The sequence below is a fragment of the Lissotriton helveticus genome, chromosome 2_1 (assembly GCF_964261635.1).
Source record: "Lissotriton helveticus chromosome 2_1, aLisHel1.1, whole genome shotgun sequence".
NCBI lineage: Eukaryota > Metazoa > Chordata > Amphibia > Caudata > Salamandridae > Lissotriton > Lissotriton helveticus.
This window is the reverse complement of record NC_136059.1, coordinates 1,906,161,353-1,906,176,595: the sequence shown is the minus strand read 5'-3', so window position 1 is coordinate 1,906,176,595 and position 15,243 is coordinate 1,906,161,353. Positions and strand designations below refer to the sequence as shown.

The 15,243-nt window shown below is 46.9% G+C and overlaps 1 protein-coding gene across 5 annotated transcripts in view; it reads left to right on the top strand.

The window, feature by feature from the left end:
* Nucleotides 1-15,243, top strand: part of ADAD1 (adenosine deaminase domain containing 1) — a 1,111,472-nt gene that overhangs the window by 339,974 nt on the left and 756,255 nt on the right. For all 5 annotated transcript variants that reach the window (XM_078676822.1, XM_078676823.1, XM_078676824.1 and 2 more), the window contains one exon: nucleotides 1,626-1,793. In XM_078676822.1, coding sequence (XP_078532948.1) covers nucleotides 1,626-1,793 — 168 coding nt within the window. The remainder of the gene's footprint in view (nucleotides 1-1,625; nucleotides 1,794-15,243) is intronic.

The following is a 15,243-nucleotide window of genomic DNA, read 5'->3' as shown; positions in this document are numbered from 1 at the left end:
CGTACACTATTTCAGACCACTGCAACAGAGATACAGGTAATCCACCGCTTTGGGAGATAACTGCTGTATTGTCTATGCATAGCATATGATCTACAGCTCATATGCATCGAACGTAAAATGCTACTTACCCAGTATGCATCTGTTCTTGGCATATAGAGCTGTAGTCGTATGTGCACACCCACCTCCCTAGGTGCCTATACCTGTTGCAGTCGCATCTTACTTAGATACATGCATTCATGGACATCTCCTTTTACTACTCATACTATCTCCATTATCACCCTTTGCCGGAAAACAATCTAACAATGGAGTTGATTCCCATGCGCACTATCACCAAAAGGAGGAGTCACCTACCTTGTGACTGGAAAGACTTCTTCGAAGAAAAACAAAGTGCAAACATCCGGACCCAACACAAGATGGCGATCAATGCATAGCATATGACTCTACAGCTCTATATGCCAAGAACAGATGCATACTGGGTAAGTAGCATTTTCCTTACTCTGGTTACTGTTTAATGGGCTCCTACTTCCATTTTCCCATTATTCGTTTACACCTGAAGTTTGTAGTGGGAGCTCTTCACCTTCAAAGCCTCGTCGTGGGTAGTAAGGATAGTATATAAATACAATTTTCATTTTAGATTGTTTGCTTTTGGTCTCTCAGCATCATTCTGTTTCCAAGGCCATGAAGGTAATGGCAGCTCAACGTATTTACGAAGGGAATCTGTTTCCATATACATTTATGTAGACTAGTGGTTAATCAAGGACAGTTCTCCTACTTTAGTATCGACGGGTCTGTTCGTTACAACCACCCTTTTGCCGGAGTTATGGTTGTCAAATCATTTGTTAGAAGGTGGTCCTAATTCCGCCTCAAGTGATTCCGTACATTGGGGCGATCTTGCATAACCTGACTCGAGAGGATTTGGTCTAATCAAGAAATAGTTCTGATTTCAAGGTTGTCAAGATCAACAGGCCAGTTCTATTATGTCTTTTCTGGGTTGATGGCATTGCACTAGTTCCTACTCCCACAAGTTAGTTCGAGAATGAGTCTTCTTTAGTGGAACCAGAGCCCCTTGTATGATCAGTTCTGTGGCGACTTGAAAGACGAGTTCTGACTCAGTCCTCAGGTGGTGAGAGAGATGCAGTAATGAAAGTGTTTAGGACAACTCTAACATCCCACTGTCCTCTACTTTGTCTGCACACCACCTTTGTGCTGCTCACTCCTGGCTCAGCAGACCTAATAGCAGCACATAACAGCCCTACCACTGTTCTTGTCTCACCCAGAACGCTCACGCCAAACATACTGATAAGCTCCAACATACTGTAGTGCTTACAAGAAAGACACACCTGTTGGCTTTACTAATTCTTATTAGACCTGTCCAAGTGTGGCAAAAGCTTCTAAAATATCAGAAGAAGGCCTATTGGCTAGTAACTATTCCTTCGTGTCCTGCAGATCTTAGATTAAATTAATTTCCATTTTAGTTGTTTCTTTCTTGTTGTTTTATGTAATTTAGCCTTGTTTTTGGTACTTTCTGAATTTCAGTCCTGATTATAATAAACATGTTAATATACTTTATGATGCAATTTCCAGATGATTATTTGTTTAAAGAAAATACCATTTGTTTTTTCCAGGAAATGTTTTCGGATCATATTTTGCTTTTTGTGCAGTGATAGATGGTACCCAGTATAAAACAGGCTTAGGTCAAAATAAGAAAGATGCAAAAGCAAACGCTGCAAAGCTTGCATTAGACGAACTTCTTCAATATGAGGAGGCTGACCAAGGCACTTTGGACACTTCAGGTAATTTATTGTTTCTTTCACTGTATGATGAACCATGTTTTTTTATTTTAAAATGTATGAAAGCAAAGAAATATGCAGTGGTATTTTGAATTTTGTCTATGCTCATTAATCTCAAGTCATTTAACAGGTCTCTAATCTGTTCCCTCTAGTTTAATTTAATTTTCAGAATTGTATATTGCTGTTGCTTCAAAGCTCTCAGTGCTGAGTTTACAGAGAACAGGAGAAGCAATCTCATCTGTTAATGACTGTTTTGGAGGCTTGGCTGTAAGGTGGTAAAGTAGTGGTCATGTTAAAGTATGCCAACGGAAGTAAAAGTTTTCAGCTCTTTCCAGCGTTTTGCCCAGTCACAATGCAGACTTTAGAAGCAGTTTTGTTGCATGGTTTTTGTATTGCACAAAATTCTCCAGTTGCTCAGCATCTTATATTGTTGGGCATCTCATCTCGTTGGTCCAGACTAACTGTTCCATAGGGGACACACTCGCTTTAACACATTTTGTCTTAAAGCTTCCATCTAGACTTACTACGTTTTATTGGTGGAGGAAGTAATATTGGTGACTATTTTTGACCTCCATATTTCCCACAGTGATGCCTTCTCATGACAGTACTCCACCTTTCAGATTGGGATCACAACATCCATTGTCTCACCATAGTCCACAATGTATCATTTACAGTGCATCTAACATGGCACAGTGTTCCATGTAATTACCTGAACATCATAAAAAGATATTTCTTGAAGAGGGCGCTCTAATACACAAAAGCTTGAAGATGATGGCAGTTAGTGAAAGTAACAGTAGATACTGATCCTGGAGGATCCACCACATGCCTTAGGGAAGCTCCACAGTCTCATTGGAAAAAACAAATCAGTTTAACCTGGTTATTTCAACCACAGAAAAAGTGCTTTGCCTTAGATTTGAAAACTAAACTGTATAGACCTTTCAAAGGTACCCCCATGTTAATAATTTTTTTTCTCTCGCAAGGACTGCTTTGTAACTGGTGCTCTATAGTAGATTGGTGAACTAATTTGGAACATCTCGAAGTGGTGAACTAATTTGGAACATCTCGAAGTACAAGACGCATGGTCCTACAAAGAGAGTTTGTGCCATGAAGGATTAGCCAGGAAATGCTTCAAAGTCTCTTGATTCCGATGCATACGCACCACCGAATGTATGTTTAACGTTGGTTACTGGTTCAGTCCCAGTGACTCTATTGACTCATTCATCCGTAAGAGGTTGATTAAAATGATTACCATTGAGTTGGGTAACAAACATTCCTTATTTCAGCACCAAGATACTGTTCGGGCTGAACGTGTACTTTACAAATGCATGTTATGGGGCTACTTGCAGCAAGCTCTCCTGGAGACGCATAAAACAGTACGTGTCTAAACTTCGCCTCCAGGTACTACAAATCCAGGATAAAGGGGAACATCCTTTAGATCAGCTGGTCAGGAAAGCTTCTTTACGCATTTGTCAAATCATTTTCGAGCCCCTGAATAATAATCATTCAGGCTTTTTACGGAGCAGAGAGGAACTTCAGAGTGCTGCAATGACCATACCAATGTAGGGTGATAGACTTTTTCCCACTTTGGAGAAACCACACATCCGTGCAGACCAGATGTCCTCCACATTTTCAGGGGCCAGATCTTACAAACTGACTTACTGTAATTAAATCTGGCTGCGTGGGTCCCGAAATCATTCAGTATGGACATCTAAATCTTTCAATCAGTCAGCAGAATTTGTATAGCGCGCTACTCACCTGTAATGGTCTCAAGGCGCTGGGGGGGGGGGTCGCTACTGCTCGAACAGCCAGGTCTTGAGTTGTTTCCTGAAGGAGAGATGGTCCAGGGTCAGCTGTAGGTGAGTGGGGAGGGAGTTCCATGTCTTGGCTGCCAGGTAGGAGAAGGATCTTCCTCCGACGTTGGATTTCCGAAATCGTAGGACGGAGGCAAGGGCGAGGCTGGCGGATTGGAGCTGGCAGGTGTGTGTGTAGAATGTGAGGCGGCTGTTGAGGTACTTCGGGCCCGTGTCGTGGAGACCCTTGTGTGCGTGGGTGAGGAGTCTGAACGTGATCCTCTTGTTGACAGGAAGCCGGTGCAGGTCTTTCAGGTGGGCAGAGATGTGGCTGCGGCGAGGGATGTCCAGGATAAGTCGTGCTGAGGCGTTCTGAATGCGCTGGAGTCTTTTCTGGAGTTTGGCTGTGGTTCCAGCATAGAGGGTGTTCCCGTAGTCCAGACGGCTGGTGACGAGGGCCTGGGTGACCGTCTTCCTGGTTTCGGTGGTGATCCACCGGAAGATCTTTCGGAGCATGCGCAGGGTGTTGAAGCAGGATGTCGCGACGGCGTTCACTTGCTTGGTCATCGTGAGGGAGGAGTCCAGGATGAAGCCCAGGTTGCGTGCGTGGTCCGTTGGTTTGGGTGCGATGCCCAGGGCAGGGGGCCACCAGGAGTCGTCCCAGGCAGAGGGAGATGGTCCGAGGATGAGGACTTCCGTCTTGTCTGAGTTCAGTTTCAGACGGCTGATCTTCATCCATTCTGCGACGTCTTTCATTCCTTCCTGGAGGTTGGCTTTGGCGGTGGCAGGGTCCTTGGTGAGGGAGAGGATCAGTTGGGTGTCGTCAGCGTAGGAGATGATGTTGAGGTTGTGTTGGCGAGCGATGGCTGCAAGAGGGCTCATTTAGACGTTGAAGAGGGTTGGGCTGAGTGAGGATCCTTGCGGAACGCCGCAGATGACTTCGGTGGCCGCGGATCGGAACGGGGGGAGGCGGACTCTCTGAGTTCTTCCGGCGAGGAACGAGATGACCCACCCAAGTGCCGCTCCTTGGATTCCGGTGTTGCTGAGGCGCTGTGTCAGCGTGCGGTGGCATACGGTGTCGAAGGCTGCTGAGAGGTCTAGGAGGATGAGGGCAGCAGTTTCCCAGTTGTCGAGCAGGGACCTGATGTCGTCGGTAGCTGCGATGAGAGCGGTCTCGGTGCTGTGGTTTGCTCGGAAGCCGGACTGTGAGGGGTCGAGGGATCCGTTGGTCTCAAGAAAGGCGGAGAGTTGTCTGTTGACGGTCTTCTCGATGACTTTGGCTGGAAAGGGGAGGAGCGAGATGGGGCGGAAGTTCTTGAGGTCCGTGGGGTCTTCAGGAGGGCGCTCAGCTCGGCATGTTTCCAGCTCTCCGGGAAGGTGGCGGATGCGAAGGAGCTGTTGATGATGTTCTGGAGTTGGGGTGCGATGGAGTCTGCTTTCACAGAAAAGTAGGGACATCGTAAAGGAAGCCAAATGCCCATCTGCTAGGGCTTCCCGTGCTTTCAAATGGAAGTGATTCTGCATATGGATGAATACATTGAGCCAACAAAAATCCTCTGACAGCGCACGAGTCTCATTCCAAGAGTGCTCCATGGTCCATTCCGCGATGCCAGTGGGAACTGTGGTGTAACTCAACCTGTGAGCTATGTTTTTTTTGGTCACAAGGCAGCCCATCCTCTGGAGTAGGAAATTATACCTGGGTCCTCCCACCTCCTTCATCAACGCCAGAGGCCAAATTTAGGGGAAAGAAGTATTGGCCTCCCCAGCCCTATATCCGGGATCTCCTCCACTCTTTCCCCAGTAGCACCTAATCACTTGGCAATCCCAAACCATATAAAAGAACAAGCCCATAACCCCAGAGCGTTTATTGCAGTTCAGGTCTGGTTTGTGGCCTCTTCATTCTCACCAGCGTGAAATGTACTCTATGAAGGTAATTCAGGAGGATGAGGCGGATGAAGGGCAGATATTATGAGTTTTCTGTATGAGACTGAGACTTCTAACCGCAGATTTGTTACTTTAGAAGCCGGGCCGAAGACGGCTGAAATGCCAGAAACCGGTCCCCGGAAGCTTGTTTCCTTCCCAGTGTAAGAATTGGCTTTTGTAGTCTGGTCTGCCCTGTTCCCATGATGCACTGGGCCAGGGACAGACTAATTTGCATACAGCCGGGTTCTGAAACTGGGATGGTGCAATGAGCTAAAAAACGGTGTTGGATCTAGCCCTGATCTCTTGACTGGGTGAGAGTATTCTGCTTAATTCAGAGACTCTGTCCATCACCACCCCTTGTTGTAAATAATTTTGTCCACCCTAAGCGTGGAAGGGTATACTCAGATGTGAGTCCCTTGCTCATTGCACCATCAGGATTCAAGCAAGCCGGGCCGAAGACGGCTGAAATGCCAGAAACCGGTCCCCGGAAGCTTGTTTCCTTCCCAGTGTAAGAATTGGCTTTTGTAGTCTGGTCTGCCCTGTTCCCATGATGCACTGGGCCAGGGACAGACTAATTTGCATACAGCCGGGTTCTGAAACTGGGATGGTGCAATGAGCTAAAAAACGGTGTTGGATCTAGCCCTGATCTCTTGACTGGGTGAGAGTATTCTGCTTAATTCAGAGACTCTGTCCATCACCACCCCTTGTTGTAAATAATTTTGTCCACCCTAAGCGTGGAAGGGTATACTCAGATGTGAGTCCCTTGCTCATTGCACCATCAGGATTCAAGCAAGCCGGGCCGAAGACGGCTGAAATGCCAGAAACCGGTCCCCGGAAGCTTGTTTCCTTCCCAGTGTAAGAATTGGCTTTTGTAGTCTGGTCTGCCCTGTTCCCATGATGCACTGGGCCAGGGACAGACTAATTTGCATACAGCCGGGTTCTGAAACTGGGATGGTGCAATGAGCTAAAAAACGGTGTTGGATCTAGCCCTGATCTCTTGACTGGGTGAGAGTATTCTGCTTAATTCAGAGACTCTGTCCATCACCACCCCTTGTTGTAAATAATTTTGTCCACCCTAAGCGTGGAAGGGTATACTCAGATGTGAGTCCCTTGCTCATTGCACCATCAGGATTCAAGCAAGCCGGGCCGAAGACGGCTGAAATGCCAGAAACCGGTCCCCGGAAGCTTGTTTCCTTCCCAGTGTAAGAATTGGCTTTTGTAGTCTGGTCTGCCCTGTTCCCATGATGCACTGGGCCAGGGACAGACTAATTTGCATACAGCCGGGTTCTGAAACTGGGATGGTGCAATGAGCTAAAAAACGGTGTTGGATCTAGCCCTGATCTCTTGACTGGGTGAGAGTATTCTGCTTAATTCAGAGACTCTGTCCATCACCACCCCTTGTTGTAAATAATTAGAATGTTCCCAGGCATCAGACTGGATCCAGAAAATCTTGAACGGTACCTCTGCATGCCGGTAAGTGGTGTCAACTGCTCTGCGTCGACAGTCTGTCTTGGATGTGATGTGCGCAGTGCCTATATAGGTGCAAGTCGTGGATCCAGAGAGCTGCCTCCAGGATTTTCCAGGTGCCTGAGCAATTCCGGCTCAACTTCTGGAATTTTATGAGGTGATGGCCTGCATCTTTGGGCAACCAACTCCATCTGGTATGCCTTCTGGTCCCAAGGAGCCCTCACCGATGCAGGGTGAACCCTTTAAATCTGTCCCTGGATCATGTCAACTTCAGTCCTGAGCGCCATTCCGGGTCCCAGACATTCACTGATGTTCGGTTCCTTGTTGCAGTTTCTGGCATCACTAATGCCGCAAGAAGAGGCTATTGCTCTGTTCGACTCAGAGACGGTGCTCCTGTCTTTTGGTGCTGAGTTTGAGGACACAGCAGAGTATGGACCACTTGACCCCACTGATGACATTGCTTAGTCTTTCCCTAAGAAGAATTGTTACGAGGATTTGGGGACGCTATTGGGCATGACCCCTCCTAAGACTCAGATTTGGTCACTCTTGGTCTTGAGAGTGTTTCATTCACATTTTTCATGAGGAGGGTAGCTGAGACCCTTTATCGCCAACTTCCATCAGTAGAAGCCAAGACTGTTGTCTTAACGGAGTTGCTACATCCATGGCAAACAAAGCCCTCTTGAATGTCCACCTGGGGGCCTAACCCAAACCCTGCTCGGTGGATCTCCCTCAACCAAAATGTTGCTTGCAGCCATCACCGTGCACATGGGGGGCCTGGTATTCCTCACCCTGCACCCCATCTCAGGAGTTTGCTGGTGCAGGCTTTAGCAGCCACAGCCTACCCAGTACTTTTCCCATTGCATCCTAGATAGGGAGTCCAAAAGATTAAACACATTTGGCAAGAAGATTTTCTCTTCTGCCAGCCCGACCTTGCAGTGAGTTAATACTGCTTACCTTCTTGGCCTCTACACCCATTCTCTGAGCACCTTTGATTCGCACAGGCGCTATCCATGTTCTCTCAGGAAGCCAGAGCGTTCCTCACTTGTGCTTTTTTGATGGCCCGGGACAAAATTTGCGTTAAGGTGAGAATTGGACACCGCTGACTCAATTGGCAGAGCCATGGGCTCCACAGATGCTCTTGTGTCCCGCTTGGTTGCGGTCCATGGGCTTTTCTGGTGTGGTTCAGGCAAGCCTCATGACCAGCCTGTTTGGTAGAAAGAGGTGGATAGAGTACTTTAAGGACAGCAGGATCACTGCTCTGTCCTGGGGGGGAGGGGAGGGGGGCGGGGAGGCCTGGTGGGTAGGGGGTGGTTCACTGCTGACTCATGCAACCATATTCCTCCTTTTGTCCATCCCGAGATTATAGAAGGGGACTTGAGCTCTGCCAGTACAGCCATACCCAAAAGACCAGGAGGCTTCACAGTATTTCCGTGGACAAAAAGCAGAGCATGCTGCAGAGCCCCTCCACTCCTTCTAAACTTCTTAAGTGTGCCCTCTTTTACACACCGCCATCTGTTAGGTTGCAGATATCTACCTATTTTTATTGGAGTGGCAGACTATCACTTCAGACAAGTGGGTCTTGCAGATGGTTAGGCGGAGTTAAACCTTTCAATTCCTCAAATTCCTGCCTTCCATGCCACGGTCTGTATAACGGCTGTCTGAGTGTTACCTGCCTTGTTACTTCCGAAATTGCCGGCACTTTTGGCCAAGGGAGCCATCGAGGGGTTTCGGACACCAGAAAGGTGTAAATACTACTTTTGTTACTCTTTGCAGAAAAAGGACCTAGGCTTCTGCCCTATTCATCTAGACTTGCACCCTCTCTACACTTTCCTAAGAAAAGACAGGTTCACGATTATCACCCTTGCCCAGGTCCTGTCTGCCCTAGATCCTGGAGACCTAATGGTAGCTTCGGACCTTCTTATTTTTATGCTCACGTCTTGCAAGCCCACAGATGCCGCTACCTGCGGTGGACGGGGGGGCCAGGAGCATTTCCAGTTCACTGTGTCCCCTTTGGCCTCCCCATTGCCCCTCAGGCATGCACGAAAGTGATGGTTGCTGCTCATCAGGAGCATTTCCAGTTCACAGTGTTCCCCTTTGGCCTCCCCATTGCCCCCAGGTATGCGCGAAAGTGATGGTGGTGGTAGTTGCTGCTCATCATTGGAGTTTGGGGATCCCAGTCTCTCCCCGCCGCCCCCCCCCAGACCCCCCAAGCTCGATGACTGGCTGAAAGTGGGCTCACCCCAAGCATTAGTCATCCCCATTCCAACTACGGCAAACCTTCATCGATTGGGGTAGACTATCGACCTGCCAAAGTTAGACCTGGCTCCTTTGCAAGCACTCATTCTGGACATGATGCAGTTTCACGCCTTCTCTTGGCGTGGAGAGTCTAGGACGTTAGTGCTATGATCTCCGCCCTCCCCCCGCCTATGTTTCAGCCTCTGTCCCGGATTCCGGTCAGAGACACTCTGAGACTGCTGGGTCTGATGATCTTGTGCATCCTGCTGGTGACGCATGCTAGGTGGTACATGCAGCTCTACAGTGGGATCTGAAGTCCCAGTGGGTATTGCATCTGTGAAGTCGTTCCGATTGTGTCCAGATATTTTGGAGGACCGAACGAAGAACGATTGTACTAGTGGTCTAACACGTTACATTTTAGATAAGAGGTAGATATTGATAAAACTGGTGTCATCCAAGTCTTCCTCAGACCCTTTCTCTACTCCTCCATTCCTCTTTTTCTCTTTATTTTTCTTCCTCTCTCAATTTCGAGTATTCTTTGATGTATACACACAAGCTTTTTGGGTTATAAGGTGGCACAGTGTGTATAGAATGGATTTCCTCAATGGTCCACACGGTTGTTGTTTCAAATGGTACTGAAAAGTAACATGGGCATACTTGTAAATTCTTTTTTGTATATACTTTTACAGACCCAAATTCCAGGTTTTGAGATCCTCTGCTGAATTGCCTTTGGCTGGTCCTGATGAAGGTGGTCCCCATTGCTGTTTTTCCACCGAAACGCGTCGGCCATTTTCTTATTTAGACCCAACATTTGGTTGATTTTTTAGACAACAGGTGCAAAACAACAGGATGTTTTTTGGTTGTATTTGAGTTGTGTATGTTTAGGACGAGTGAGTGAGTGTGTATGTATGTGGTTCTATACCTGGGTTATTACAATTGTCTCGCTTTTAAAGATATATGTTTCTTGTATATTATGTACTTACAATTGAATTTTTTGCATATGTATTTAAAGAAATTTGTGATGTATATTGAATAATTTTTTACATCTAAAAAAGAAAAAAATATTTAAGAAATGAGAAAAAGACTTCAAAATACAATAAATAAACAAATGGAAATGTGGTTCGTGTATGCCTGTGATATCAGAGGTTATACCCAATAGCAAAGTGTTTATAGGTCATGAGGGAGTATTTTTGTTTCTACAGATATTTTGGAGGACCAGGCCCCTCACCCTTCCCCTCTTAGAGTTGACAGTGGTGATCAATGTCTTGCTTCTGGGATGGGATAGCTACCTGGTGGAGATGGAGATAAGAGGGCCTGGCTCCACATCAACCAGTTGGAATTGCAGGCCATCCATTTGTCTTAGAAAGCTTTCCTGCCATCCATCAAACAGAGGCTGTAGCAGATGTTCATGGTCACCACTGCGATGTTTTATTGCAGCATGCAGGACTGGGATGGGCCCTCTGTGCCAAGATGCCCTGCGCCACTGGACATGATGGAATGTCAGGTTATCTTCCTGGTCGTACAACACCTGGGGGTATATCTAAACACCAGGGCATAACATCTCAGCTGTTGATACCTTGCAGACCACAAATTGCATCTGCACCCACCGGTAGTGTAATGTCTCGTTCTGCAAGCGAGGAGATTTTTGGCTCGTTGTAGTCACCACAGCGGAGAACAATCAAAGTGAGCACTTCTGTGCGTTGGAGTCCCAATGTTGCTCTCTCTGAGATGCGTTCCGCTTGAAGTGGAATTCTGTGTTTTTGTATGCCGTTCTGCTGATGCCACTCTTGCTGAGAGTCCTCAAGAAGATTAGCACAGACCTGTCTCTAGTCATCCTAGTGGCATCAAATTGGCCATGCAGAGTATTGTATTCAGATCTCCATGGCATGAACCTCTGTTTAGCAGGGTCTCTTGTTGCAGCAGGGCAGTGTCCTGCATCCCAACCTGCACATGCTTCATCTTCATGCTTGATGATTGAGCGGGAACAGCTGAGGCTTTTCGAGCTTCCTCCATTGGCTGTTGATGTTGTTCTGGCAGTCTGGCATCCCTTGACAAAATCTGTATACGCCAGCCATTGGGACAAGTTTATGGCTTGGTGTTCCGACAAGCACGTTGTCACATTTCGTGGCAAACTGAGGTGTTACTGTTGTGTCTAGCGTTGGCCTAGCAAGACCTTGCCCTGGGCATTGTTAACCCTTTTGGTGACTTTGACGTAATTGTTACTTTCTTGACTCTGATAAGTTTGTGCCGAGGGTGTAATCATTACATCCTGGTGGTCCCCCTGTGGCCATCCCATCTACAGGTCCCCACCGGGGATTTTCAGTGGAAGCCCTTCTACCACCACCCTTGGCCCCCACCCCCGCGGCGATCTGATGACGGCTCGATGACGGCGTCCCGTTGTCATGAGAGCAGGTCGGGACGACCTGAAAGCCGATGCTTTCTATACGTCGGAGAAAAAGGTACGTTTTCCTCCTGGGTGGGATCCGGGATGGCAAAAAGGCACTAGGGAAAAGATGGAGTAGTTATTTTCTCCATGTGTCTCTTTGCAGTGCAATCTTGCTGTGCGATTGTGGCTGGTGCCACAATCGCGCAGTAGGAATGCACTCACAAGGCCACCAGGAAATATACTGCCATATATTGGAGGGGCGAGGCTGCTTAGGCAAGGATCGTGCCCTAATAATTTGGGCACAGTTTTGGCAGTGTTCTGCTTCCCATGGGGGCAGATCGGTCTTATTTTAGGGCGAAGAATTCCAGTAGACGCCAGATATATTTATTGGTATGTTGGGGAGTGGCACCTTGGGCAAGGTTTCTTCCCATTGAGGGGGCAATATTTTGATATTTTGCCCCCTCCCCAAGGGAGGCAGAAAGCCCCTAGACACCAGGGTTTTTCTTTATACGTCGCGGGCAACCCCTTATAGTTGGAATATTGATGTTATAGTCTGCACACCCCAAACACCCCCCCAGCAGGTGTCTAATTTTCTGAAATGTTGAGGGTTTCCTTACATGGCTGCAGAGCCCAGGATGAAAAACGCAGGTGAACCCCTTGCAAAACCAGGTTATTTTGTGATAGCTACTTTTGATGTCTCCGCAATGCATTTTGAGCTGCTTGCTGTCGCGGACACTAGGCCTACCCACACTAGTGAGGTACCATTTTTATCCGGAGGCTTTGGGGAATGCGCAGTGGGTGGAAGTTTGTGGCTCCCTGCAGATTCCAGAACTTTCCATCACAGAAATGTGAGGAAAATGTTTTTTGGGACAAATTTTGAGGTTTGTTATGGAGTCTGGGTAATGGAACCTGGTGAGAGCCACACAAGTCACTCCATCCTGGATACCCCTGGGTATCTAGTTTTCAAAACTGTACAAGTTTGCTAGGTGCTGGCTGATCTGGTTCCCAAAATTCACAGCTAGGCACATTTAAAAAAAGAGGGATCTGTTTTCAGTGGGAAAATGTTTCCACGTTGCGTTTTGGGCAGTTTCCTGTCGCGGGTACTAGGCCTAACAACACAAGTGAGGTAGCATTTTTATCGGAAGACTTGGGGAAATACAGAATAGTAGAACAAGTGGTATTACCAATTATCTTTTTATGCATTTCTGCCTTCCAAATGTAAGACTGTGTTTAAAATAGAAGTCATTTTGAAAAATGCCCTCTAATTTACATGTTAGTATGGGTACCCACAAATTCAGAAATGTGAAAATAGCCACTGCTTCTAAACTCCATACCTTGTTCCCATTTCGGGAATACTTAGGTTTCAACCTATTTTTCACTCTTTATTTTTTTACCAAATGATTTGCTGTATACCTGGTACACAATGAAAAACCATTGCAAGGTGCCGCTCAGTTATTGGCTTAGGGTATCTCGGTTTCTTGGTGAACCTACAAGCCCTATATATCCCGCAACCGGAGTGGTCCTGCTGACATAACTGCATATTGCTTTAAAAAATCTGCCATAGTTAGATATTAGAGGTGAAAATGTAAGCACAAATGGCTGGTTTTTTTTTAAAACTCAATTACAGTATTTGCTTATTTCAGCTGTTACTTTCTGTTGGAAACCCTTGCAGGATCTACACAAATGACCTCTCGCGGAATTAACAATTTCTTTTCAGAAATATATAGCTTTCCAGGATCCATTATTGGTTTCACACCCATTTCTACCACTAACTAGAAGGAGGTTGAAAGCATTAAAAATAGGCTATGTCCCACTGTAGAGAAGTTTGGGGGCATAATCTCAAGGACTTCTCGCCGATAAATCTTCACTTTAGTGCCGCAAAAGTGGCAATAGATTTATTGCCTTATTCCCAAGCTGGTGCAAACTGCCGATATCACCAGTTTTCCAGCGATAGCTGCCGCAAAAAACATCGCCACGGATGAGAGCGACAACTAACTCTAATGATATGCAGAGTAGGCGTTCCCATGCAAAAACACACGAAAACACCACTTTGCGATATTCTCAACGACCAGCCAGATCTGAAATGCGATCCAAAAACATGCAATAAGGCGCCTTAGCAGCAGGGATTTAACACCTTTTACTGGTGTTAAGCAGGATGACAACCTGCAGTATGAAAGGGAGCCCATCCCAGAGCCCAGAACCCCCCGGACCACCACAGAGGCAGTGCAGAACAAGACAGCAGACCTTCCGAAAACACACCAGCCTCACAGACTCAGAGGATGCCATTGCCCACTACAGGCTCAAAAGGACAACCATCCTCCACATCCTGACCCACATTGCCCACAGGCTGACTGTATCAACACAGCAGACAACCAACACCCCTCTGCAGACAAAACTGCTGGCTGTGCCGCACCTGTTGGCCTCTAGTACCTCCCAACCAACAACTGCCAGAGTCGGAGGAGTCTGACAGCCAACACTATCAAACTTCCTCTCACATGTCTTGGATGCATGTCCACAAAAGCAATTGCAGGCACCTGTATCCGCACCACTTGTAAGTTCAAATTCGTAGTGTTCATGTCCAACCAACCCAAACGCCAGCTGTTGCTTGACGCCTGTGTGCCACAGATCCAAGATTGTAGTCACTGAAATGGGGGTGCGCCAGGTTATGAAGTCCAGTAGTCAACAGTAGTGTAAAAACAGTTCTTTATTACAAATACATAAATCAACAACGCGTTCCATTCCCAACGGGAAACTTCATCTGGGCAACGTGTGGATTCAATTAACTGCATATGCTGCGGGAACTCCCCAATACAATTCCATATTCCGAAAGTCCGTTTTCAGAAACCTGTTGGATAAATGGCGACAATCGTCAAACATCCGTACAGTCACAAGCGTAATCGGGTACAGTGTATTGCACTTGGATAAACTGGAATTCTTACTGGTATGATTAATCCTGCTTAAAAAGACCATAACAGAAGTTTGTGTGGTCGTAACCTTCGTAGGAAAGAAAAAGGTTACGACCACACGAACTTCTGTTATGGTATTAATATGCAGGATTTATCATACCTGTAAGCATCACGGTTTGTCTCCGCTTGATACCCCTGCACCTTCACTTCCTCAACACTGCACAGGAACAGCTGGAGACCAAGCAAGGGAACTAAGCCATAGCTGGCTTCCCGCACGTGTTTCAGGCAATTGACTGCACACATGTACTACTTGTGCTCCCTGCCGACACTGCACACATTCACTGCAACAGAAACCACACGCATTCCATCATTGTGCAGGCAAAACTGGACCACCGGGGCCTGTTCACCAATAATGTTACAAACTTCCGAGGCTTTTTGCACGAGTCTTACATCTTCCTACAGTCCATCACCAACTAGCGCTGCTCGTCGGTAATTACCAACTGAACACACCACACACCTCAACTCTACAATCATACAACTTACAACTGTGGGAATGCACATGTTACAAAATCACATGAAACATGCCAATCAACATGCCTAGCTATCAGACACAACAACACAAGTAGCTGTGGTAACCATGGCCATCCATGTGGACAAACCATCCACGGCATGGCACCTCTGCCACACAGTTGCAGAATGTGGGGAGAGGTGGGAACCAAGTAGGGTGCGAAGGAGACAACTGACCC